Source organism: Ascaphus truei, chromosome 17 (genome assembly GCF_040206685.1).
Source record: "Ascaphus truei isolate aAscTru1 chromosome 17, aAscTru1.hap1, whole genome shotgun sequence".
Classification (NCBI taxonomy): domain Eukaryota; kingdom Metazoa; phylum Chordata; class Amphibia; order Anura; family Ascaphidae; genus Ascaphus; species Ascaphus truei.
This window is the reverse complement of record NC_134499.1, coordinates 30,464,305-30,492,169: the sequence shown is the minus strand read 5'-3', so window position 1 is coordinate 30,492,169 and position 27,865 is coordinate 30,464,305. Positions and strand designations below refer to the sequence as shown.

Sequence of the window (27,865 nt, the reverse complement as noted above, 5' to 3'; positions counted from 1 at the left end):
CACACACACACACACACTGACAAACAAACACACACACACACACTGACTGACACACACACACTTACTGACGCGCGCGCGCACACACCCCCACACCCACACACTTACTGACTGACTGCCGCACGCACACACTGACTGACTGAGGCACACACACACGCACACACTGACTGTGTGTGTGTGCGTCAGTCAGTCTGTGTGTGTGTTTGTGTTTCTGCGTCAGACTCACTGACGCGCGCGCACACACACTGACTGACTGACGCACACACAATGACTGACGCACACACACTGCATGAAGCTGTAAAGGAGGGAGGGGGGGAACTGGATTGATGTGAATGGGGGACAAACAGAGAGAGGGGGAGGGGTGAGGAGAGAGAGAGGAGCGGGAACATTACATCCCGGGCAACGCCGGGTCTCTCAGCTAGTATAAAATAAACGTAAAGAGAGGGTGCATACCATTCAATGATGGATACAAAAAAAGGAACAACAGGACAGTCACTCTTATACTCCCAGAAAGTGAATATATATATCATTTACGTGAATCACTATCCGTATTTGAAGTGTGTGTGTATATAAATATATATATACATACAAATGAGCATACAGTAATATTTCCATTTGCTATTTGCCTTGCTATGGAGGGTTTTTGTCACTTTTTTACTCACATAACTTCACATATACATACATATATAATATATATATATATATATATATATATATATATATATATATATATATATATATATATATATATATATATATATATATATATATATATATATGCGCAGTGGAAGTGTATTGTGTGTATTTACCTACACACTCACTCCACATTTCAGTAACATACATATACATCTAAATAATATTCACATATACACGTTTGCTATAAATGGAATTATTACAATTTTTACATTATATACACGTGCAATGAATGGAATAAACACTGTAATAAGTTTGAAATCGCCTATCCGAGCTGCTATGCATGGCTGATCCCTTTTCTCCAGCTTCCTTGAATGTACTACTGTATGAGGAAAATCATGTGACCAGATGCTAGTGCACGTTTAGAGAGAGGGAGGGCAGTGCTGACAAAGGGGTGTGCCTGGGTTTGTGACAGGCCATGAAGGGGCAGTGCCTAAGCAAATGCTTGTTAAAATAGAATACAAGAAAATTGGTCTTTCAAAGTTGTTTTTTTAAAAACCGAAAATGCTAAAAGTATTTTTTCTTACTACAGAACTGATTTATTAAAAAAAACACACATGCAGGATATAGACTGAACTGCAGCTTTAATTAGTCCGATTAGTACATGTACAAGTTTAAACGGCTCAAGAAAAGGCAGGTTAAGTCCCTCACTGCAGTGTCATTGACCATTTCATTGCAATGCATGGCTGACCACTCAGGCAGTGAAAAGGTTAACAATATAACTTTTGCCATCCAAGTTTTTTTTAATGTAAAAATGGCATTTACTTTCATCTTTGTGCATTTCTCTGTATATTAAAGTGCACAATCCTACTTTTGTTTATACTTTGGAGATATACGGACGCAATTCATTTTTACAGGGACCTTTAAATATAGCCTTCGTTTAAAATCCCGTCAATGCTTCTTTACAACTCCGTCCCAAACACAGGAAATCTGGAATGGCTGCAGCCTTCTTTCTATACAAAGCCATTTCATTAATCTGAATAGCGAGTTATGGGGAGAGCGTTACATGGTTAAGCGCTTTCACTTACTATTGGCTCCAACTTCTGTTTCCAAGCAGACCTGCACATTTAGATGTTAGCAGCTAAAGGTTTAAGCACGACTGCTCTGGGATGGGCGCCACTCGTTAGTGTGTGAATACTAATGATTGCAGATATCTGCGGATGTTAATCCCTTAGCAGAATTAATTTCTTCAGCTTCTCTGCACTGACAAATGGGGTGATTTGGACGTTGTCACAAACGGTTGTTGTTCTGCTGAATCTTGTTGGTTTCCTACAAGGGCCACTAACCGTGAATTTATCAATGGGTGCGTCATATAAAATCGCATGCCACCTCTTTATGGGAAGCCCGTTTACATCTCCTGATTGGCATTATTTCTAGCCCATTGAAGGAACAGACAGTGTATATTTTCATGCGTCTTGTATATGTAAAGTTCCAAACTATAACTGTTGTAGAGACTGACAGTAGGGGTAAATATGGCTCCTGTTAATAAAGGTTAAGTCTGCCATTACCCCTACCTGTCAATAATACAGTGTTTTGTATAATGTGTTTTATATAATGCATTATGTCTTTGCCTGGTTCCAGCACTGCAGGGACCAGGGGTTAATTGGTTTGCAGTTGGAAAGTGTCAAAGTTGTCTGTGACCTTTCCATGTACAGTAACTCATTATGTTGCTCTTTTAATGTTGCAGTTGTACCCACCAATTAGGGCCTGGGCATGTGGCCAGCAGCTGGCCCTGAATGATGCAACCTGGTGGGTTTAGGGTTTAAGAATATGGGTAGAGAGACCACTATCAGATTAGATGAGCCAGAAGAGTTGCAGAAGTGTTGCTGTGACAGAGAGAAGCTGCAGTGTCCACGCCAGTGCTGGTGTCAGGCCTGGAGTCCTGTTCCAGAGGACATTGCAGGGAAGAGAGAACAGGGGAAATCTCTGCATATGGGTCCCTGCAACTAGGCCTGCAGGGTACCCCCAGTTTCCCCAGTTGGGTATGTGTGTTTGTGTCAGCTGTGGATTACGGGTTTCCAATAAATGAATTTGATACACACTTCTGTTTCTGTCTGGCGATATTGATCCCCGGTATTAGTCCTGATCTCCCGTGACAGAGAGCACACAAATGGCACGACAGATTAATTATCGTGCGTCGGTTCAGGGGGGCAGTTATGGTTACATCGAAAAGGTGGTCTCGGTTTTATCCCTTCTTCGGAAGGTAGTTGGGCAGTTTTAAAACAGGAATTAATTTGCAGATTAAATCGTTTTCGTGCGTGTAACATGCTTCATCGTTCCCGCAGAACATGTCCAATTCTAACAATAGACTAGCTCTCCAGGGCAGGAACTCCTTTTCGTAATGTTTACTTTCAGGTTTTTAGCACTTATTCCCATTATTATATTGCTATGTACATGGATGGCAGAATATCCCAACATATTCCATTCTATCCCACCAAATACAACAAAGAAGCGGTTACATCTGCATGTATACATCATTATATATGGAGAGATGCATGTACAGTATACATTATATATGGAGAGATGCATGTACAGTATACATTATATATGGAGAGATGCATGTACAAACACTGAATTTGCCAAATCTCTGGCCTGCACTATATCGTAATTCATCGCTCTGCAGTGCACTGAAGAGTAGTTAAATAAAGTGTATATATACATTCCTCAGTCTCTCGCTAATTGCTGGCAGTTACCGAACCATACAAAAGCAATTTGTCTGCCACATTACAAAATGTCATACATCGGTATCCCCCACTAGCTAGAACGTTCTGAATATTGGAGAAAGGCAACCAAGCGTCCCGAGCAGAGGGAGAAAAGAATTCCTGCTGGATTACGGTGGGGTCTCTTTCTGAAGATGAATGGGAGAGAGAGAGCAAGTCTGCCCGAGGAAACACCTGGAAACTTTTATGGGGAGAAGCTTAGAATGTACGAGTGACCTTCAAATAACCCAGAAACATGTACATTAAGGACAGCACTACTTATATATAGTGCACCCACAGGAGTGACGTTCTGGGACTATTTTATAGGGTCAACAAAATGATTGACATCATTACGATTGCAGCTGGAACTCTGGGAGGGGGTAGATTGATTCTCCCCCCCCACCTATATATTTTCCTTTTTAAAGCCAAATTATTTATCGTAGTTTAGATGTTCATGGTTTTTTGTTTCTCTTAAGATTCTGACTCCCTGCAAAAACACCCAGGCAGAGGACAAGAGGTCAAGGCCGGAGGAGGATGGAGGACGAGAGGCACAGGGGGAAGTTAGGAAGTGCTTCGGTTAAAGGGTAGTGGAAGCATGGAACAGCAGCTCAGCAGAAGCTAATACAGCAAAGGAATGCTTGGGATAGCCCAACTTTTACTGAAATGTATGTGGGTGAAGGTGCACGACTGTCAGATAAGATGTAATAGAACAGAGAACTAATGGTCTTTACTATGGTACTGGAGGTGATGTCATCTAAATGGGATATAAACACGGAAGATATTCCTTTTAAGTGATCTTCTAACGGTGATTGTTTTATTATTGCTTTGCAGCCGTGGTTCCTTCGGTCTCGGTTTAGTGAGGTCAACGCTTGACCCACAATGGGGGTTATTCACTAAACTGCGATAGTGCCAATCACGGAAAGTTCCATGCGATAGTGGCCTGACCATGCACACCCACCCACCCAATGCATCGTAAACATGTGCACCAAGCCAGCGTGGTGGAATTACCAGTTACTCTTCCAGGTGTGGCGGACATCGTAGTCGGTGATCTGGTGCTTGTCAGCCTGCTCGTCCAGGAAGTCAAACATGTACTTGATGGCGAGAGGCAGAGCGCTGCCGCGGTGCGCGGTGCTGAAGATCGTCTCGAATAAATCGTCCACAAACTTCTGCAGGGTGCCCTGAGGAGAGAGACCCGTGGGTGAACAAAGGCTGCACAGAGAGCAGCATGCAGATCACCATATTTACTGCAAATATAGTGTGTGTGTGTGTGTGTGTGTGTGTGTGTGTGTGTGTGTGTGTGTGTGTGTGTGTGTGTGTGTGTGTGTGTGTGTGTGTGTGTGTGTGTGTGTGTGTGTGTGTGTGTGTGTGTGTGTGTGTGTTTTCACCATTATCACCCAGCACACAGTGCTTCCACTGCAGCAAGGGATTCTGGGAAATGACATGAAAATGAGCACACAGTGCCACCTTTTGCTTCAAAACCATATAACATGGTCCCCTGTAAGCTTATGCTTGCTGCATTTCACAGCTTCGAGCACAGCCTGGGTTAAGATGCATAGCCAGTAAACCCACCCACAGACAGCTGTTTCGACCTTAATGGGTTTCATCAGTGTGGGGTTGGTTATACTGGCAATGCAAAATGAAGCTTAGGATAGGTTTTACCACACTTAGTTAAGTTATGGTGGGTAAAAAATACACACACACACACACACACACACACTATATGCAGCATCAGTCTCCGAGCAAGATCAATAATCATTTTTATGTTCTGAGATGAACACAATACCAACTCCGTTTTACCCAGCTTCAGTGGAAGCAAAATGCAATATTTCAGCATAAAAAATAAAAACATGTCAGCAGTGGGGGGGATAAAACTCAGAATTTCCTTCGGGAATCCTACAAATGTGATGGGATCCTTCAGAAACCCCTACATATTTCCGTCTGCATTTGCAGTAATTTCTTTATTTTCCCAGAAGACTCTCCCTGGATTTACAAGTTAGTACACAAGGAGAGAGGAGAGATGTTCTGTACCGAGGAAGATTTGCTGGAGGTGCAGAGTCTACAGAAAGCTCATTAAAAGACAAATTAATCTTTTCAATACCCATTAATATCCATAAGCAACTCATAAATACTGTAGTCTGTTAAATAAATATACATCCTGCTAACAGGAGCCTGGAAAAAAGAACGAGGCAATATAAATAACACAGGGGGATATTTACAGCTCCTACAATTAATGTGGGTTTTCATAACCTTATAACAACAATTGTGATTTTATTGAGGAACGCATTATAAATTCCCCGTAATATGCCCATTACAAAACAATAGCGGTTAATTTGTGTCATAACCCATCGATTCCGTCGGCACACCTCATATTCCCTTTTGCTGACGCGGAGAGCTTGTTAAATTACTACGTCAATCACAGCTGTAGGGAAGACACCCAGGGAAATACTTATTGCATTAGCAGAAGGCAGGGATACCATTTTTGCTTAGTCAACAACAGAGATGCAAAAATTTGCTCTGCAGCTGTTTTTTGGTGGGCTGTGTTAAATTTTTTTTTTTTTAATTGCTTATTTGGTTGTACAACAGAGAAGATAACTGAAGAATGAGCCCGTCTATTAGAGCTTGGAATACACATAACATACAAATAAAAGAAATCTCATTCTAAACGCATTCAGAGCAAAAGTTCATATTAAAGCTGCAGTTCAAGCTGGCGTTTTAATTTTTTTCTTTTTTCGAATCAGGGGTTATTTAATTCACTGTTAGGGCAGCGCAAGAGTACCCAGGATGCAAAGTTCTGCTAGGAAGATCACATGAACAGGCAGGCACTAGATACAATTGGTGCACTGTTGGAGAGAGGGCAGGGCTCAGGAGCCAGAGCCTGTCTCAGAAGAGGAAGGGGATGTGACTTTGTAAATGGTTACTATAGAAACAAAAATGCGTGTTACATTAGAATACATTAAAAATGTCTTTAAAAATAGTTTGTAAAAAAAAAATGCTAAGTATTCTCTCATAGTACAGAACTGATTTATTTAAAAAAAATTTTTTTTTAAAAAATCTTGTACCAGAGACATGAACTTTTATTGTCTTTATTCCGTCTCTAGAAATGGAGGCGCTGCTGATAACTTTCTGGTTTTGTCTTGCTTGGTTTCTATGCAATCAAACAGCTAGTTTATTATCCCTCCAGGATCCCGTTTTCCAAGTCTTAGGATCTCAAAGAGTGGAAGAAAAAAAAAAAAGTACAAAAAAGGCGTAAAGGGAAGATGTAGCTTTCCAGCGGTTTCTTATTCTTCAGTGTCAAATGGCAGCACACACTGGGCAGACTCTTGCCTTCACTCCGAGGTACGTCACAACTTCTAATCTGGAGGCCTGTATAAAGCCGCCAGCCTCATCTCCCAGTGTTAATCATAGCAATATTTAATTAAGGGAAAAAAATAAAAAAACAATAGGCCAATTATTATGCACTGAACGGTTTATTGACAAATGGGAGGGAATCCTGTCGCTTTGGAGTGAAGAAAGATGTAGGGAAGTCAGATTTTCCCTTCCCTTCACGCCCTACCGGCAGGACACAAAGGACATTCTGAATGGGAGAAATAATGCGACAAGAAAATAGCCTGTCAATTACTTCTCTCCTAAATGCAATGTCTTCAGTGGCCTACACATTGAGTTTGTAATGAGTTGGAAACATATGAATGACCCTCAATGTTGCTGCTTTACGGATGTGTTCAGCCGAAGCCTGAGGTTTTGCTGCCCAAGAAGCTGGACAGGAATGTTCCTTCAGCTCTCTTGGTGGTGGCTTTCCAACCCATTGGTATGATGAGGCTATTGACGCCTGTCTCCATCTGATTGTCATCCTGGATACCATCTTGCCCGCAATAGTGATGAACAAGCTATCAGGTTGTCTAAATGTTGGCTTTAGGTATTACTTCAGGCAATGCTGAACATCCATTGAAAGTAGTCTCGGCAGGAAGATCTCCTGATTTCTATGCAAGTAAGATGATCCTTTTAGTTGAAACTTTGGTGGTGTTTAAAGTACCACCTCATCTTTGTGAAAGATCATATAAGGATCCTAGTTTAATAGAGTCTGTAATTTGCCAAAAAAGCCACCCCTCCCCCCTCTCCTCCCCCTAATACACAGTAACCAGAGAGCCTTCTCCACAGTGGGTGTTTCTCTGGAGGTGGTATGAAGATAGTATGGAACACCAGATGAAGTTACTATAATGCTTCCAAATATAACTCCTACAGACCCAACCCAGTCGGTGCCAACATTATAATTCTCACTACGTGTAGCCCAAGCAGGGGTCACTGGCCCAAGGTCATGCAGAATGCAGTTTTGGTTTTGCAGACACGGAGTGAGGTTGAAACATTTATAGGAGAGTAGGAAACTAGAAAGACTGGATGGATGATCAATAGCAATGTTTGAAGGATTGGTGCGCTCTCAAATTTGCCTTCAAGAAGTTTTACCAGCGGGTGACATTGAGCCCATCCAGGCTTCTTACCTTGGTGGCCAAGAGACGAGTCAGGTAGATTTCGGACACCATCTTACTCCCCCGGTCACCCTCCCGCTGGTCCAGGTGGTCGTGGTTCTTCACCAGATGCCAGAGCTTGGTGCCACTCTCCAGGTCGGGAGTAATCATTGGGGTGCGGGAGCGTAGGCTGTCAGGGCTGGAGGCCGTCCGTAGCATGCTCTCTGGGGCAACAAGACATAGGTTAGAATGGAAGGTGTCCATCAATGCAGAGGCAACTTTCCCCCCGCCCCCCAAGGAAAGGGAACCTTTCTCCTCACACTGGAGAGGGCGTCATAATCTTCACTTGGGACATTGTCCCATTATCATCTAGGAAAATTGCGGGGGCTCTGTGCAGGGCAGCGGTGCTGGGCCTCCTACCTTCTCCTGCGCGATCTCTTGCTGTCAGTATCCCTTCAAATGGCATCGCCATGACATCGGGACACATCGCCATGAGAAGGGATACGGACAGCAAGAGATCACACCTGAGAAGGTAAGAGGCCCCGCCTTCTCCCCCGACAATCAGTTCAATTGTTGTGGGAAAGAGTGTGCGGCCTCTGTAACCACGGGGCTTGGTGCAGTGACGCCGATAGCACCGCCAGCACGCCGGGTCCTCGCTCATTAACCTTCATGGAGTCTCTTAATAAAATGTCCCCTTTTCATCAGGCGACAGTGACTTGCCTGTGACAGTTACAGGAATCTGCCTCATTCACATTTTTACTTTTATCTACTCCAAATCTTTTTAATACGGAGACATTCAATGATCACGTCTAAAGAAACCCCTTTTATATTTAAATCCCGTGCCCCGGCCACTGCGGAAAATGCCGCACAGACTTCTGGGACGCCTTTTTTACTCATGTACCAACATCCGCCTCTGTTGAAACCAGTCTGTTTTTTTTTTTTTATTAGTACTTTGCCTAACAAATGTATACACAAACCAGGCACGGCTATTCACCCCTGTATTAACACCTCTGGTGCAGGGCATGTGGTAATTAAATAGTTAAAGTCTTTCAGCCTGCACAATCTGGTCTCCTCATCAGATTCCCAGTCTTCCAAAGCTTTAGATCTGTTTAAAGAACATTTCCCAAAAGCTTTTCTTCATAATGTTTCATTTCTATGCCAAGGTATTTTCTTTTCCCGAGCAGCACCTACAATGCAAATTGAGGGGCTGTGTTCTGGTGCTCGTTCCAGGGCTGACATTTCAAAGCCAATTATGTGTGATAATTTTAATTCCCTTTGATTTGAGATAGAGTCTGCCGCTTTAATTAGTTACTAAAAGGAGAACATTTGCTTGACCTCCAGACAGTCCCTTATAAAGAGAATAAACAGCAGACACAATGTTTCCCTCGCACTTGCATGGAAACCCCACAGGTCTGCAGCTATTAGGCCAGTTAGTATTAGCACAGCTGGTGACGCTGCTATAGTGATAGCCAATCTGGAGGATTCTCACCTCTATGGACAGGAGAATGGGTAGGAATGAAGGAAGCAGATAAAAAAGAGGGGCGGGGCGCTGAGAGGTAAAAAGGGGGGGGGGGGAGAGGTAAGAGGGGGGGAGAAGAGGCAAAAGGGGGGGAAGAGAGGTAGAGGGGGGAAGAGATAGAGGGGGGGGAAGAGAGGTAGAGGGGGGGGGAAGAGAGGTAGAGGGGGGGAAGAGAGGTAGAGGGGGGGGAAGAGAGGTAGAAGTGATGAAGAGGTTGCGTGGGGGGGAGAGGTAAAGTGGGGCAGGGGGGGAGAAGAGAGTTGGGGGGGGGGGAAAGAGGGGGATAGATTGGGAAAGTATTCCTTTCACCCTCAATCTCTCTTCTGAGAGCAAGAAAGAGGGAGAAAGAAAATGTTAAATAGCAAGACTGAGTGAAACTGATTCAGGAAAAGAGGAGAAGAGCCTGACAGCGAGGAGAGCGCACAGGCAGGGAACGCGCGCAGGCAGGGAACGCGCGCAGGCAGGGAACGCGCGCAGGCAGGGAACGCGCGCAGGCAGGGAACACACACTGAGCGTGGTGCACATTGCAGCAGTTCTGCACTCACCATATCGGCTAAGAGACTTTGTAAACGTTGACGAGTTTGAGATGTTGTAGGCAGAGTTCTGTTTGGGAACCAGCGCAACTACAGATCCATCTAATACCTGCATCAGAGGACCGGATACAAGAGACACAGCGTAAACATGTGGTCATTGCAACGGCTTGTGCAGGGGAGGCCCTTTTGTAAAATAGGTAAGGGTCCTAAGCAGGGTAGTAACAATACAGTAGTCGTACCGGTAGTCCTCACTATCCAACGTTTCACTTTACAACGAATGGCATATCCAACGCTTTACACTGCCTCCCTATGGGACATAAGATGCCTGAATGCGTTATCCAGCGCTCACCGCCGCTGATTAACACGGGACTCACTTTACAACGGTTTAACTACCCAACGCTACTTCCAGAACGGGTCCCGTTGGATAACCGAGGACTGCCTGTACATGTCATAAAAGAACATTTGACACTGGCCAGCTCCCAGATACCGCTCACCACAGTTGTAAACATGCTGTGGAGCGAGTTATTACGGATGCCCCCTCGTATCCCACAGATACCCCCCGCATACCTGATAATGAGCCAGGGTGTTGAGGCGTTTCCAGTCATTGTCTATTTTAGTTGTCACGTCTTCGTCCTGTAGTATAATTCTGGCCATTCTACCCTGACGCCACTCTGAGAAGAGAGGAACGGGGGAAATGGGAGATTCCAAGTAGTACTAATGATGCAGCCCGCTCGCATTGTCATAAGGGTCACCAGAGGACCAGCTTGTGACATGATACACACACACACACACACACACACACACACACACACACACACACACACACACACACACACACACACACACACACACACACACACACACACACACACACACACACACACACACACACACACACACACACACACACGAAACAGCCAACTAGAGTCCGGGTACTAAACATAGGTGGTTCTAGATCTACAATCCTGTAGCAGGACCAAGGTTTTTCCTTTTTTTTATTAACATGTTTGATTGATTGATGATGCAGGTTTAATTACATTATATTAAAGAACGTCAATCCAACATATAGTGGGGTTTGCACTCAAATGAAAGGACTTTATCACCTTATTCTAGTGCTGTGGTCAGAAGGGCCGAGACCTCGTTAGGCCGCATCAACTGGTTGATGCCAACAGATTTAAGTTTTAGGAAAACCCCAGTGGCAGAGAAGCTAAAAGTGACACATTGTACTCGGCTGCATATATAGAATCGGGGTACTTAATAAGGATGGGGACTGCTGGTCCTATGAAAAGGTGCCACAACATCTACATGATTATCTTACCGAGGTCCATGTCTCCAGCTTTAGGTCTCTGGGAGTACGGGACCCCCTTATACACGGCGTCCAGCAGCTTCTCTTTCACCTGCGTGATGGTGTCACAGTTCAGCACCTTGACGGGGATTTCTGCCGCGTTTTCATTCTCAGGGTTCACGCAATTCAGCGTCTGCGAAAAGAAGGTATTTCTGATACCCGGGTCTCGTTCGGTGTGACAGAACAGAGAAATAATGACTGAGGAATGGTGATGGCGGAAGGGAAGGCTGTGATTGTGTGTGACCCACAGTCAGCGGAGATCGAAGTTATTCTATCCAAGGATAGGTTTTTTTTTTTCTCTCCTTTTTTTGTAATAGGAAAACACAACAAAGGTGCAGTGTGAAGAGCGATCTATTCTCAGCCAGAGAAGAATACAACGCATTGATGTGCACATTATACAGATTTTGCTACGGAATACACTGCAGGTTACACACATTCCCTAATGGCCACGCAGAATTTGAAGGTCACAGTGACAGCACGTGGCACTAAAATTATTAGAGGAAATGTAAAGGGTGCAACTGGAAGCGTCAGCCCGTTGTGTATATGCATCAGAAATACACAGCACTGCCTTCCCTCCCCCCGACCCCCTCCGACAGGAGACTTCAATAGAGACCTGGGAGGTCTAATCCAAGAGCTCTCTTGCGTCTTAAAGCCTCCTGTGTTGGAAACCAGCTAACAACACAGGTCAGTTCATAAAATGGATTGAAGAATCCAGCCAGAGACACATCCCTCTGGGGGGGGGGGGCAGACCCCCTGCACGCCAAGGCGCGGGGGGACGGAGCAGAAGGCGCAGCGACAGAACTTACTTGAGGCGAGCGGCAACATGTTTCATCGCTCAGCCCAACGTCATCAGGACAAGGATTCTTCAATCCATTATATGGGCAAGGCAGATTAGTAAAGGACACAAGAAGGGGAGAGAGAGGAAGGGAGGGGGGGGGGAGAGAGAAAGAGACCAATGAGAACAAATGGCTCTCTGCTAAACACCGCGTGGCTCTCAAGGAAGACTCGGGAGAAATCAGTATCCGAAAGCAAAAAACAAACATGGTCTGCAGCCCATCACTATCAAAATGAACCCGTTCTGTACAGATCATGACGCGGTTTAATGGACTAACATAAAAACTATTCGCAGAAGAACGTGTGCAAGTAAATCTATGAGGTAGTAACTTTCTTATGCATTAAAAGATATCACAACCTGCAACACACTTACACTTCAAGCACAGCTACTAAAGCCCTGCACTACATTACACACAGCAGGTGCAACTAGCCACGTTTTCAGAAAATATGACACAATTGATCAGGTGTTTGTTTCTTTAACATGATCATTTGACAACCAATCTATTGCTTCAACTGCGCTTCTAAAACCTCTCGTCACTAGGACACAGGTGAGGCTGTTTATTTTTGAAGCATCGGTTCTAGTGGGAGAGAGAGGAAGAAAGTTCCCCCACAGGCACCAGGAGGTGCGCAAATTCTATGGGCGTTCCCCGTGTGCTACTGAAAAACAGCCTGGTCCGAAAGTGGGGTTCAGACTCCTACCTGCGCAATAACTGGACATAATGCCCACTAGGAAAGTATCAATTTGTAGCAGGCCATTCAATGACAGGGTGCTAGCCCTGAGGGAAATATAAAGAGTATTGAGTATCAAACAGAAAGGAACAGACACGGGTCTACATTTTCATATACCCCAAATTAGAAGGACCACTATTGCTGATCAGGATAGCAGTATATATTTTTAATATTTCGCTTTATACATGTGGGTATGTAACCCCTATGACACAGTTAACCACTTATCTCGTCGTCTTGCGCATACCCTATTTCTGTTTACTTGTCGAATTTATCTCTAATAAAGTTGATGTTTTTAATTACTACCATTTACCACAAAGTCACTGTTCTGGCACCGGAGAGTTCTCATTAGTGGGGATACTCTTTCTTCACAGTTCGTTAATCATTACATCCGCCCCGCGCAGCACCTCCCAGCTCATATTCACATCGCAGTCGCGGGGGGGCCTTCCCACCTCCCCCCTCTTTTTGAAAAATAACCACTATTCTCACTGTCCACGTCTGTGGGAGGACCACGATTAACAGCGGTTATTAGTAACCGGTGAACGGCAAAATCGTACACAATGAAATTCCTTTATCTGCCATATTGTTAACCAGCCAAGTAACGGAGGGGTCTGCTCAGATCACAGCGCTCAGCCTCAAAGAGCAACGCAGGGTAGAACATTTCACTTTCTCATTACTTCCCGGAATCTCCTTTTAAAGCCCGTGTATAAAGTCAGGTTTAATAGCTGGGAAGCAGAGCCTCCTCCCTTCTGCACTAACCAGCATCTTGTAATCTATTTGCTGACGGATCAGCTTGTCCTCACTCAGGGAGTATCGGGCTTCTCCGGTGATGGCATCGATGGGCCCCTTCTCCATCTGCTGCTTGATAGCACAGTACAGCATGAACAGGGGCTCCCCGGCACATTCCTGCAGGAGGGCGAGAGAGAGGGGGGGGGGGGGTGAGTACAGCGCACAGGATTCAGTGCGTTAGGCCGGTAAGCGACCTGTACGGATTCGCAATGCAGTGAAAGCACTTCGCCATCTAACACATTTGTATTTGTGATACCGTACATCCCTGAAGAAGCTAGCTGTTTCTAGCGAAACGCGTAGGAGGAAAGGAGGACAACTCATTCTTTGCTCGCATGCACTGTGTGAGTGTATTTTAATCATTATTTTATCCATTAAAATCCCAAACTTATTTCATCATGGAGGCATCTCTTTGCGCTTTCTTCTAGGCATTCTTTACATTTGTATTTGCATGGTTGTTTCATTTAACACACATTAAACATTTAGCAAATTTTAGGCCAGAAAGTGCACCTGTGACGATAACAGTTAGCATATAATATAGCACATGCCCCGAGCCACGCGCTATACAGATGTAGCCCATGTTATTACAGCGGGGGACATACAACGCACCAGCGGGAGAAGCAGCCATTGTTTTGAATCGGCAGCACGTGAACGAGGGCATGGTCAGCGCGCTACGTCATCTGTGGGAGCGCGCCAACGGCTGTAATAACATTAGCTACATCTCTTCCCGTATACTGTACATAGGAGCTTTTACATAAATAGAGAATGATGCAGCAACCCCAAAGGCGCATTCATCAGCGTTACAAAGCAGTTTAACCTTCACTTCTGACAGTAACAAGGTTAAAAAAATTAAAAAAAGTTTGTCATTATTTAACAAAGATAGGACAACACTGAAGGATTATTTATATATACACACACACACACACACACACACACACACACACACACACACACACACACACACACACACACACACACACACACACACACACACGAGAGAACAGGATGAGAAAGGAAAAATTTGCATTTGTAAAGAACAATAACGGATGTGCCTGGTAATGAAGAGGTTAAGAACAAGTTACACTTTGCCCTTATGCCACGCTAAGTAAATAGCCGGGCGCCCACTGCACCCTCTCACTGCCGCATCTGCCACACTAAACTGTACAGTGCATTGGTGGAAAAGTGGAAATACCTCCCTGTCACCATATGCTGTTAGCATCTCGTTAGCATCTGCAGTAATTAAAGAGACAGCTGCTAACGAGCAGGAGCAGGCATACATTATCCCCAGACCTTCCAACAACGCGCTTGTCTTTGAAATTACGGTTCATTTGCAAAGTTAGCTTCATTAATTCAGCTTAGGGAAGGGGGCAGATCTGAGCGGGAGCAGACTCCTCATGGTCACAGTACGGGTTATTAATGGGCTCTCAAGATGCTGGGACTTGGGCACCTTGATTGGCTGATTAACAACCTGAAGGTTTCTGCATTTACTGGCGACGGGAAGGTGTGATGTTGTAAGGCCACTGAATCCTTCGAGACTGGAAGGGTCCAGCAACGCTCTGCAATGCACAGCTGGACCAGTCCAGACATGAAGAGGTTAAATGGGGACATTAATTCTCATTCTCATTAATTCTCTTCCCCCCACGCCCCCACGTATAATGATACTAAGCATCCTTATGCAGCCTCTATGCCAGGGGTAGCCAACCCCAGGTTTGAGAATATTCCTGGTTCAGCACAGGTGGCACAATCAGTGGCTCAGTCGAAGACTGCACCACCTGTGCTGAAGCAGTGGATACCCTGAAAACCTGACCTGTTGGTAGCTCTTGAGGACTGGAATTGGCTCCCCCTGCTCTATGCAGATCACATGCTGCCCGAAATATTACTTTCATGACTTAGCAGCAAAAGCGGTTATTTCCTTCAGGTAGCCAAAAATGGAGACTGTCCAGGATCTCTCAATGAACACTGCAAACAGCCTGGACACGTTTGATCTGTTCCGAGCAGAATATCATAAACTGCACTTTACAAATGGATCATACGCTACATAGCTCCACCATCTTTTAAGTGGCCCGCTTTTAAATATGATGAATGTAGAGTTCTCTGCAGGGTTTTCAACAACGCTACCTTACTGCGCCCCTGATCTAAGAGAAGATGTGCCAGCACTGGCGCTGTGTGGATAGCAAAGCTGCTAACGGAACCCCCCACCCCCCAAAAAAATAACGGCGCTTACAGACCCCTCTCTGCATAAGCAGAGTGTAAAAACCAGGAAGAGAAACAGAGGTTTCCAAGCGGAAAGCCGGCAAATATGCAAAGAGCATTATTCACAAGATTTAGCTCATCAGGCGACTAATACTGTGCGTTTCTCACCCGTCAGAGCTTTTTTCCCCATTCGCTTTGCTGGGGATGTCTCATTAGGCTTCTGATAAATAACAGCACAGGGAGGCACAGAGACTAGCGGTGTCTCTTCAGCAGGGGCAGCCAACGCCAGTCCTCAACAGCTACTAACAGGTCAGGTTTTCAGGATATTACTGCTTCAGCACAGGTGGCCACCTGTGCTGAAGCAGGGATATCCGTTAAATCCTGATCTGTTGGTGGCTCTTGAGGACTGGAGTTGGCCAGTCAAAGACTGAGCCACCTGTGCTGAAGCAGGGATATCATGAAAACTCGACCTCTGGGGGGGGGGGTCTTGAGGACTGGAGTTGGCCACCGCTGGTCTACAGAAACCCCTAATATTCTAACAGGGAGTGCCACCCGCACCACAAATGATTCTGCATTGCTGTGCTATTGTTTCGCTGACAGACAAATTAAACGGGGGGGGGGGGGGGATCCAGGTTTAAGTGTCCAGAAAGAGAAGCTGCTATTAACCCTTTCCACTGGCAGAGGAGCGAGCAATACGTTGATTTCGAATGTTTAATATTTGGGAAGCCAATTGCCAAAAAGCAGCGAAAAAAATACAGAAGAAACGCGCAGTGTGACGTTGCAGTGATCACGGATGAATTTGTATTATTTTTTAATTCAGCACATGCAAAAAATAAGTCTCAACATTTACACTTTTTTTCACAGCAGAAAGTGACCGGGTGAGCTGGTGACGGACAAGACCAGTAAAATGATTTGGGAGCAAGGAAGTGAAATGGCACGTTCCTGGTCGGGAAAGCACGGCTTCACAGTGCGCTGCGGGCTGCCCCTGACTGTTAAGGGGTTAAAAGCCTTCACCGCTATCAGATCAGGGGTCAGTGGCTCAATAAGGCAGAAAGGAGTAAAACTCTGGGGGGGGGGGGGGGGAGAAGGCGGTGGTCAGCGTCCCAGATCCTTCTCCCGCTCCCACGCAATCAAAGCCTTGCACACTGCGCCTTATCCTAAGCAAACCCCATACTACCTGCAATCTGATTTACACCAAGAGGCTGATTGGAAACAAGACAAAGAAAATCAAATCGACGCCGTTACCCCAGCCCTCCGAAAACTAGCAGACTCCGATTTATACCAGATCTGATTATCACCCGCCTATTCCTGAAACGCTTGTAACTCCATCCTGCTGAGTTTGGCTATTTAGTAACAATGTTAATAAGTTCAGCGCCGGCGGATCGGTGAATGCCGGGCTCTTAATGTACAGTCAAAGGTCTGATCCTGGCTGGATTTTCATTGTTTCCTTGATATCCAACCGGGATGGAAACGCTGGGAGTACATTAAGAGCATGTAATGAGCAGTATGTGCATGAATGCAGCAAGTGCCGGAAATGTGGATTTTACCAGCTCCAGATTAAATAAGCAGTTTCAGCCTCTGTGTTTTTTTATTTTAAAGTGTTGAAAGGTTTGAAAATCTCCAAGTGTCTGATGCCGATCGTGAACCGCGCTACATGTTTAACCCTTTCACGTAGTTCAGGGGGTGCTCAACTTCAGTCCTCAAGATCGCCCAATAGGACAGGTTTCCAAGATATCCCAGCTTCAGCACAGGTGGCTCAGTCATAGACTGAGCCACCTGTGCTGAAGCAGGGACTGACTGAGCCACCTGTGCTGAAGCAGGAATATTCTGAAAACCTGACCTGTTGGCGGGGAGCATGAGAATTGGAGTTGAGAACCCAAGTTAGTTTACCTTTTTAATGTCTCCACATTTCATCTGTCCCCAAATAAGTTATTGTTAGATGCACAAGAAATGAAAGCATTTCAAAAGATAAAGTTCATTCTATTTGTTAGACATTGTAAATCATTGGTGTGCGTCTATTCTTACAGATAATATCCTCTTGTATGTGCAGCACAATCTTTGCACTTGTTCAGATCATCCCGTAACAATTTGGGAAACACATCTGCATCACCCCAGGACCAGATTCTAATCACACACACCACCTCCCCGACCCCCTCTCTCTCTCTCTCTCTCTGTCCCACGGGTTGTGTCCATATATAAAGAGGGGACTGTATCGCTGCTCACCACTTACCTTTAAGAACTTGTACAGGAGAAACGTGAACCAGTTGGTCAGCATCTTCTCGGCCACGGACTCGGTCCTGGGAGAGAAGAGAGAGGGGGTAACAAAACATGAACTAAAAACTCTTCAAGACCGCATGAGAATTAAATCATATACCATCGCTTCAGATGTATCGCAAGAAAGGTCCCAACTGAAAACAATGAGATACTCCATACTCAGTATTTGTTGCCCTAAAACAAAGCCTTTCCAGCTCAGATTAGTATTTTTTTTTAACCTCAACGAAATAAACTTCTTCCAAAAAAAAAAAAAAAAAGTCAAAGACTCATTTGTATTTTCTTCCCCACGTCAATCCTTGGTAGACATTTTAATCCAGGCCTGTGGGCTCTTTTTTCTGGGTATAAAGGTAGCACAACCACCACAAAACCAGAATCCAGGAGCTGGAACGCAAAGTATGCATAAATTCTGAATGGAGCGGAAACAGCCAAGATGGGTCAACATGAGAATATACTTTAAGGGGAATTTAGTAGCAAAACTGAGATTTCTTCACCTCCCTTTCACTGGGAGTGCTCATTTCCAGGTCATTACCCAGAATCCCAGGCGGCACTGGAAGCATTCTGAGTGATTATGGAGAAAGGTAGGAAAATGAGGGTGTCTCGCTCAGATATGGGGAGGGTTGGCCAATATGTGTAGGACTGCACACCACGGGCAGTGTCCAGCTATCGCCACTTCTAGAGAGGCGAAACTTCCAACTAATGAACCGTGCTGTCCTCCCAACAAGTTACCACAACCCTGTGTGACAGGGCGGTGCAAGATCCAAAATCCACACAGAACAAGATCCTTTTACATCATGAGTGCATGACTGGTGATCCAAGACTGCAAGCTCCTTGAATCAGGGATCTGATGAGCTGCAAGACTCTTTAACGAATACACTGCTGGCATAACACAGAAGTAGGCATTATACTAATAAACAAGAAGCCCAGAGGCAGACAGCAGCTTTTCATTGATCTCAACATAAATTATAATCACTCTCCTCTTCACTGGCTGAGACAACTCCGAGGAAGCAAAATACTGTGCACCCGTAGTTTTGCAACAGTGAAGAAGGATCCAGGCGTCAAAGGAAAGATCACTTTCCCCAGCCAGGAAACACTCACCAGCTGTATTCATGCACCATTAAATGTCATCTGTTATGAGACTGGAGAGCTGTGGTGCTCAATCCCCTGTCCTCAAAACACCCCCGACAGGTCGGGTTTTAAGGATATCCCTGCTTCAGCACAGGTGGTGCAGTCTTCGACTGCACCACCTGTGCTGAAGTTGGGATATCCTTAAAACTCAACCTGTTGGGGGGTCTTGAGGACAGGGGATTGAGCACCCCTGCTGTAGAGCACATAATATAATCCCTGTAGTACCTGAAGAGGTTAAACATCACACTGTACAACTCTGTGTAAAATGTGAGGAACTATTCTGTTTCCGGAATAAATGGAGTCTTTTCTCCTGTCTCCGTTGTCCATCGCTTTTGCAGATATTTAAGCCCCTTTGGTTAGGAGTAAGTGACACTGGACTTGGAACCCACTCCCATTACCAACATACCATTATTCTCCCTAAGGAGGTTGTATTGGAAGCCTGAAAGCAGGGGTACTCAACTCCCATCCTCAAGCCCCCCCCCCCCCCAACAGGTCATGTGTATCTCTGCTTCAGCACAGGTGGCTCAATCAGTCCCTGCTTCAACACAGGTGGTTCAATCAGAGGCTCAATCTTTGACTGAGACACCTGTGCTGCAGCTTGGATATCCTGAAAACCTGACCTGTTGGAGGGGGGTGGGCTTGAGGACTGGAGTTGAGCTCCCCCTGCATTAAGGCACCATGAACGATGCAGTCCTACCCAGCGCCACTTTATACTCCTGAACATGAAAGGACGGGCTCATATGGCTGGTCCCTGCTGTACTAGAAGAAACCGACACGAATAGGTAAAAAAAAAAGAAAGAAAAAAGAAGAGAAGAAGCAATAAATAAGTATTAAGAGCTTCATTTACAGCCAAACCAGACGGTCACACAGCCTTGAAGTGCAATTTATGTCACCAGCCCGTGATCAATAGAAAGAGGATGGCAAGATGTTGAATTAATGAAGATAATGTATTTTTTTAGCAGAACCTCTGCTTTCGCATTCGGAAATCGATGTGATTGTGTTAAATTTTTCTCTCAGTGCTGGCTCTGTGCGGGGATTGATTATTTTATTTTTCTTCTTCTTCTTCCTCCTCCTCCTCCTCTCCTCTTTTTAATCATCTTTTCATGTGAAGAGCATTGTAGTCAAATGCTGGGGACGCGGAGTCAGAGGAGCGTTGGGTCATCATTAATGAGGACCGTGAGCCTCCGGTGCGTGTCGGACGATGAGCAATATTGGGAAAAATGTTCTTGGAAACACAAGAGGAATTCAGGTAACCGTTCAGTCACAGATATTAAAGCAGCATCTTACATCCCCCCCTCCCCCCCACCCTCCTACCCGATTAAAAGCCCTTCGCTTTATGATATGGCTGGCATGGGTAGCTGTAAAACCATTTTAACACTCAACTATGACTCTGAACTTTCTTATTTACCAAAGTCAGAACTTAGGGAGACAAAAGTTAAAGGAAGTGGAACTGGTAGGATACCCCAGCAAATAATGTCAGATCTACAGCGGGCGAGAAGGAAGCTACAGATGTATCATAGTTTCCTCTGTTGGGATATATGGTGATACAATGTGTCAACATTGCCATTGAATCCTATGAAAATACTGACGCATTCCGAGTTATACTGGGGGGACCACATTATATATAAATACTCAAGATGTGGTCATTTTATGAAGTGCCCCAAACTGTCACTTGTGAAGGTTTAGACCCCTTCACTGCCGGATCGGCCAGCAAGGTATTAAACGCTACATAAAGGCGTCAGCCCTGATTGCGCGGCCGGCCGCACCAGACCCCGGACAAGCCGCCATCCTCACCTCCTCAGCAGCAGCTTGGGGTGGTTCTTGCTCTCCAGGTTCTTCTCGATCAGGTCGGAGAGAAGCTGCTTGAGGACGCCGGTGGCGTATTCCATCTCCCCCTGCAGCGCCGTCATGATGAGGGACGCCACGTTGCCCCGGTCGCGCATGGAGAAGCTGCGCTGGGCCTCCAGGGTGCGGATGAAAGTCAGCAGGAAGTGCTTCTTGTTCAGCAGCTGCCCAAAGAGGTTCAGGGCCTTCTCTACATTGGCTTGAACCTGAGATTAGGATGCAAGGAATGAGTTACATAGTTACATAGTACGTACGACCCAAGTTCAACCTATGCTAAATTTAGACAACAGATACTTTATCCTATATCTATACTTATTGATCCAGAGGAAGGCAAACAAAAAAACCCCAGAGTCACATCATCCAATGATATCTCATAAGGGGAAAATAAATTCCTTCCCGACTCCAAGAATTGGCAATCGGATTACTCCCTGGATCAACATCCTTCCCATGTATACCTTTCCTTTCTATAGTTACATGGTCTCTCCTCTATAGTACATAGAGTTGGGGGGTGCACAGCAAAGAAACACAACACCGGCAGTGCTCAGGGTATGGTGGTGTTAGGGAACCCAGAGTACCATATACACCAAAGTGATCCAAACAGGCGCTTTTAAACACAAGTGAACTGATAAAGTGAAGTAGTGAAATACTTAAATATAAGTGAACAAATTAATTATTGTAAAGTGATAAAAATGAAGTCTCAACCACCAAGGGATAATGTACACAATCCCAACTAAAAGTCAGCAAACCCAGAAATCGGAGGGAGCACGTTCATCAGGATCACCCCAGATGTTTGGGGTGATCCTAGGGAACACAGAGTAACAATACTTTCCTTATTTATAACCAGGGTGTACCATTCCGTCTTTATTTGCCACCAGTGTACCCCTATTTCTTTCTTTACACGGGCAGTGTACCACTACCATTTTGTACTTGAAAACCTATTGTTCCACATTCAACATTGATTTATTTTAGCTGGCGTCTCATTTTATGTAATATGCATAAATACTTTATAAAACGTTCTACAACATGGTCAGAATAGCTTTCCCCCAATCTTAAATACAGTTAGAATGTTTGAGTTAATAAACACACAGATATATAGGTATTTCACTGTGTATTTTTGCCATATTGGATGTAGCTCTGGGCTTCTTTGTTTTGTGTTGTAGAATTTTTGAGTACCTGTCCCTTTCCTCCTCTCCCTTCAACCACTCAACACCAGTGCAAAACATTTTCAACATATTCCAGGTTTCCCTCCATTTTATCCCAATCATTAATTTTATCACGGTCCTGGCCCCACCGCTGGAAGGAGACTCGTTCAACTATCACCGAGGGAAGCGGATCCGGAGAATCCCGCCAACCAAAATGTACCTCTTGGTGGTGATCTGTAGAATATGCAGTCAGGGGTGGGCCAACTTCCAGTCCTCAAGGGTCACCAACAGGCTAGGTTTTCAGTATATCCCTGCTTCAGCACAGGTGGTGCAGTCGAAGACTAAACCACTGATTGAGCCACCTGTGCGGAAGCACGGATATCCTGCCCTTGAGGACTGGTGAGTTGGCCACCCCTGGCCCAAGTTCTATTCGTTCTAAAATAGAAAGGGATGCTCCACCCAATGTTACCCAGAGACAAACACTAACCTGGAGGTAAGTACCTAATATTGTTTAACAAACGTTTCAACAAAAAGCACACATCTCCATTTACTGCATTTTTGAGGATTGTTACACCAATGGCTGCCATCTTCTCTCCCAGAATCCCCTGTTTTATTGGTTTCTCAGAGGGGTCAGTGACATCAACAAACTGGCATTAAAACCCTTATATTCCGCCATGATTTTCTATCCCAGGCAGCAGGGATTTTTCAATGGGAAAGAGACTTTGAAAGGGCCAGGGAAGCATAGAAACGGCCAACTGAAATATGGAGGGATGAACTTTCAAAAGAAAAGGGATTTTTTTTTCTAAGGCATAGAGGGTATTGCACATTTACACGTAACTTTGGGATGCTGGTAGTGCAGATACTCGGCATCATTATACCACTTTCCTTTTTAAAGGAGGTGGGAATAAAACGTACAAATCATTGTGCCTACACACACTCTCTCTGCCTCAGGTTTTTCTCCCTTCTGCAGTCTGATTAACCCAACTTTCTTGCGGTTCAAGAGTCTTCAACCTCTGCAAAAGAAAATAACAAAATGTACCTGGCAGCTGGTATATTAATCACTGGAGTATTCATAATATATTCATTGGGTATTTATAAAGCTCTCAAAAAGCCTGGATTCTCAGAGTGGTTTTGTAGGGTGCAAATTGCACATAACAGCCACTCCCGCCGAGTTCAGGAGAACACGAGCCCTTGATACACACACACCCCCAGCACGCTGATACAGCGCAGCCTCCTTCAACAGGATCTGATTTCTTTTGTAACTTTGAAAGTTGTTGAATTGTGACACTGGGAAATCCAGCCAGCTTCCCAAGTCGAGAGTAACTGCGTGTGTGCCAATGTTGTAAAGGTGCAATCCACAGATGCTCGACTAATAGCAGCACATTGCGTAGTAATGTCACACCTTTCTAGAAGTCTTTGAGCTCAGTACAATTGCGGCGGAGGTATTGACGTTTTTTTTTTATTTCACGGGGTTCAGAAGAGAGATTCCAACAACAAAAAAGTACAGAGGGAAAAAAGGATAAAAAAAAAAATAGAACAGTGTCGAATGATGCTTTAAGTAAATATAAACCAATGATAACAGTTTTGTGGTTTGAGGACCAGCGTGTAAGGGTTTCCGATTGCCAATTCCTATTATTTTTCTTATTTTTTTAATATATTTCTATATATTTTTATATATAACAAATTAAATAGGATCCCGATGTCTTTACCTTCCTGACCATCTCCTGGCCCACCTTCAACCCGTTGACCAGACAAACTAGCCTTAAACAGCAATTTGGCGCAAGTCTTTCTGGCCGTGCAGGGGTTAAACAAAAAAAAAAAGACGGTAGCGGTGTAAATAATCTGGAGCGGTTTAGGGTCTTATTCTGTAAACTGCGATAGCACCGATCCGGCAACTTCAATGGGGCTAGCCATGTGATCAGGGCCATCTCCGTGTACAGAATAAGCCCCTTACTGCCTCCTCACCGGCCCCCGCAGCATCTTACACTCATCCCGATTACAGAGACTTAGGGCAGTAAAACGTAGTTACATTGGTCTCTGGACTGCCGCCATATGTTTTGCTTGATTTAATGTCCATTTTCGCGCTTTTTAGGATTTTTTTAGGCCACCGCAGCCTCCTGGACTTAGAATACCGAGGATATATAGTTCTGTGCATAGTTTTACTAACAAAATCTCAGTTTTCCCATTTTTTTCCTGACTCAGAGCTGCACTACTCTGTAACAACATACACTGCAGATAAAAGGGTCATCAAGTTAAACCCCAGGGACCGCCAACAGCAGTCGTGTTTTTAGAAGGTATAAAGGTGCTGTAATGCCAAGCTAAATAACATTCATTTAGATCTAAACTACAATCAATAATTCAGCTTTAAATAAAGAAATGTGGGAGACAATGCGTCTCTCCCCCCCCCCCCCCATCAGTACCCCGTCCCATTCCTACAAGAAGAAAAAAAAATCACTATATGGAGTTTCCTTGATGACACTGGAACGCAGAAATAGATCTTATATTTATTACTGATTATCATCAATATATTTATTGCACTTGAGCGATTTGAACACTTAGTCATTCATTGAATTCCACATTGATTATTCGATATCTATTGCCGTGATCCAATTGTTCATTATTTTATATATCTCTTGCACCTTAAGGGTATTGATGTGGGTACTTTTCCACTGTTTTGTTGGGGTCTCACCCTTTTGCATCCTGCCTTTCTTTAAAGCTTCACAAAAATAGCCCTGGTGCATGGTGCTTAATACTGCTTTGCACTGCAGCATGGGAGAATCAGGAGTGATTGCGTCAAAATGCAGGGATAACCCCAAGAAAACGGCATCCTATTAGAGGGTTAATGGGGCTATTCCTCTTCGCCGTTTGCGACACCGTATTCTCTAATCATTAGAACAAAAACGGTCTACATTTTTATGGCTTTCCATCATAAATCTCTGGGGACGTTTGGAAGATATCCAAGATTTGGCTCTCCACAGCACCTGGACCAGCAGCTTTTATAGATAACGTTACTAAAGCTGATGTGGGAAGTAAAGAATCGGACTCTATAAAACATCGGGAGGCACCCGTCACTTAACTCTGACCCGGGCGCGTCTATCGTGCAAGTGCAAGAGTCGGACATAAAATCCAGTCTAAAACTCATTTTTGACGGGAAATGGTCCTTCAGTTTGTGCATACTAACCACACCTTTTTCCCCCCATCGTTTTTGCAAGATAGCGATCGATAGAAGAATATTTTCTGTTATGCATTTGTGAATTGTCCAAGAAGCGTTCAACAACCTGGCCAAAAAACAAGTTTATTTTCTGCTTTACGGGGTAAATCCAAACCCCTAAGAGATGCAGAATTGTATGAGCTGATCAGTGGAATTTGTTGGTCTTTCCAGGGGCTGCGGTCATTTTGAGAAAGTTATTCCATGTTTCACGCTATGAAGCGAGCACAGAAAATGTAAGATGATGTGCTGCTTTTCTCTTTATGGCAAATACTATGAATGTTGCAAAGTGGACATGTAGCTTAACAATATATGGTAGCTGCACTAAGCAGACCTTAGCTAGGAGAGGTCTTCTCCGAGACTTAGAACATGGCCCAACTTGTCTGCCCATTATCCTACCTGCTATAACACCTCAGATCCCATTTGATCCTGGGCCTTGTTATATTTAGGGTAGCCTGGTGTCTATCCCTATCATTTGTTAATTCCCTTACTGTATTAGCCTCTATCACCCGTGCTGGAAGACTACTCCACGAATACAGCCCCCTTTCTGTGAAGTAGCACTTCCTCACATTTCCCATGAGCCTCCCAACCTCTAGCTCCAGAGAACGACCTCGTGGCTCTAGTATTTATCTCTCTGAAATAGGCTTCCCTCCTGTATGTTGTTGTAAACCTCTCCCATTTCTCCTCTAAGCTGTTCCTTCAGCCTTTCCTGATTAGTCTTATAATGTAGATCAGGGGTGCTCAACCTCAGTCTTCAAGCACCCTCTCCTCCCCCCAACAGGTCTTCAAGATATCCCTGATTCAGTACAGGAGGCTCAGTCCAAGATTGAGCCACCTCTGCAGAAGCAGGGATATCCTGAAATCCTGACCTGTTCAGGGAGCTTAAGGACTGGAGTTGAGCACCCCTGATGTAGAAGATCAGGCACTATTTTAGTTGTCGTCCTTGGCACAAATCTCCAAATACTCTACGTCCTTATGGAGATATGGTCCTCTGAACACCATGCTCTAGTGAGGTGCAATAGCGTTCAGGCGCCAAAGTTTGTGAATATTACGGAACATACAGTGCCCTCATTGGGTACATATAAAACTGAAGACATAACGGGGACGGGATTCCAGATTTGCAGTGGCGACTGCAGACTTCGGAAGACACATTTTAGTAGCCTCGCAGTTACCATAAACACTGTCTTTTTCTACACCAGACATTTACTGGAGGATTGTTGCAATTCTCTATATAAATGTGGGTGGGAATGGAAACGGCAAATGGACAAGAAAATGATGGAGGCAGAGTAACGGGGAATGGAGATTAACCCCTTCTGTGTCAACAGGGCCAGCAACGCATTTAAAAACTGCAACGGGTTAATGATAGAAGGGGATGCAGAGCTGAAATATGCCTATTAGACAGCTTATGGTACTGCTGGGTTTATTTCCTTTAGCACAACAGGGCTATTATGAGCAGATTATTTCAGCCAAATGCCCAATTTATCTTTGTGTTTTATTTTTCCATTTCAAATTGAGGAATATTACATGACCTCCTGATTCAACACCTAGCCAAGCTTCTGATGGTGAAACCAGCAACCGGACCCCCAACTCAAGGTCTACATCCCTCACGACACAGGTGGACCAGACGAGGAAGCCTCCTACCTCCATTTCCTTCAGCACAGGGTGGTCTTCTATTCCTGGGAAGAGGACCCTCATGGCATAGGTGCGGTATTCGAGGAAGGGGATTCCAGCTCCGTCGAGGTCATTGGTCAACTCGTGGATGTCCGTCTGCAGCTCAGCAAAGGCTGGAACAGAAAGCAGAGCACAGAGCTGGGTTAAGCACACATGGCCGTGACCGTACTCCTCTGTAATACGATGTCCAAGCTGGGCATGGTCAAACTCTCCACCTCCGAGGAGGCAACTCGCAAGAAACGTATAAATGAAACGTTTATTATTTACAAAGAAGTGTTCTCCATGAGGTTGGCAGCTGCTTCTGGAAGCAAAGGGGTTCTTGAAACTCTACTTAACAACCCATTTTTTGAATAAAGATATTTCATGGCTCGGTATAATGAGAACATAATAATATCATAAGATGGTATAAAGCCTCCCTGGCTTGTCCTATTACCTGTAGATTTAAATCTGCAGGATGTTATTACGGCCAAATAAAAATTTCCGCCTGATACCTCGATAATCCCCAGCACTGACAGCAGATAAGAGTGAGCAGGGTCCCTCTCGCACGTTCAGCTCCTTCTCATAACATAATCCCGAAAATAAGCTTTTGCCGCTAGGATTCTGGTGGAAGGATGTGTGTATGCGGCAGCTACAGGCCCCCAGCAGTGCAGGCTTTGATACTGTATATCATGCTCTCTAGTAGTACATTTTCTTGTATATACTCCCCACTGTGTTTTGTTCTCTCCTATCTGTGACCTTAGAGCAGGGGGTGGGCAAGTCCAGGCATCAAGGGCCACCAACAGGTTAGGGTTTCAGGATGTCCCCGCTTCAGCACA

General features: G+C 44.8%; 1 protein-coding gene across 6 annotated transcripts in view; it reads right to left on the bottom strand.

Annotated features, from left to right (window-relative positions):
• The window catches only part of PLXNA1 (plexin A1), a 256,653-nt gene that overhangs the window by 6,898 nt on the left and 221,890 nt on the right, over positions 1-27,865 (bottom strand). For 3 of the 6 annotated variants that reach the window (XM_075574582.1, XM_075574584.1, XM_075574588.1), the window contains 10 exons: positions 27,021-27,163; positions 20,979-21,235; positions 18,016-18,082; positions 13,566-13,712; positions 12,053-12,109; positions 11,220-11,379; positions 10,470-10,572; positions 9,914-10,017; positions 7,883-8,073; positions 4,398-4,567 (listed from right to left, as the gene is read on the bottom strand). In XM_075574582.1, coding sequence (XP_075430697.1) covers positions 4,398-4,567; positions 7,883-8,073; positions 9,914-10,017; positions 10,470-10,572; positions 11,220-11,379; positions 12,053-12,109; positions 13,566-13,712; positions 18,016-18,082; positions 20,979-21,235; positions 27,021-27,163 — 1,399 coding nt within the window. Of the gene's footprint in view, positions 1-4,397; positions 4,568-7,882; positions 8,074-9,913; positions 10,018-10,468; positions 10,573-11,219; positions 11,380-12,052; positions 12,110-13,565; positions 13,713-18,015; positions 18,083-20,978; positions 21,236-27,020; positions 27,164-27,865 lie in introns of all 6 variants that reach the window. The other 3 variants (XM_075574585.1, XM_075574587.1, XM_075574586.1) reach the window with 3 other exon arrangements.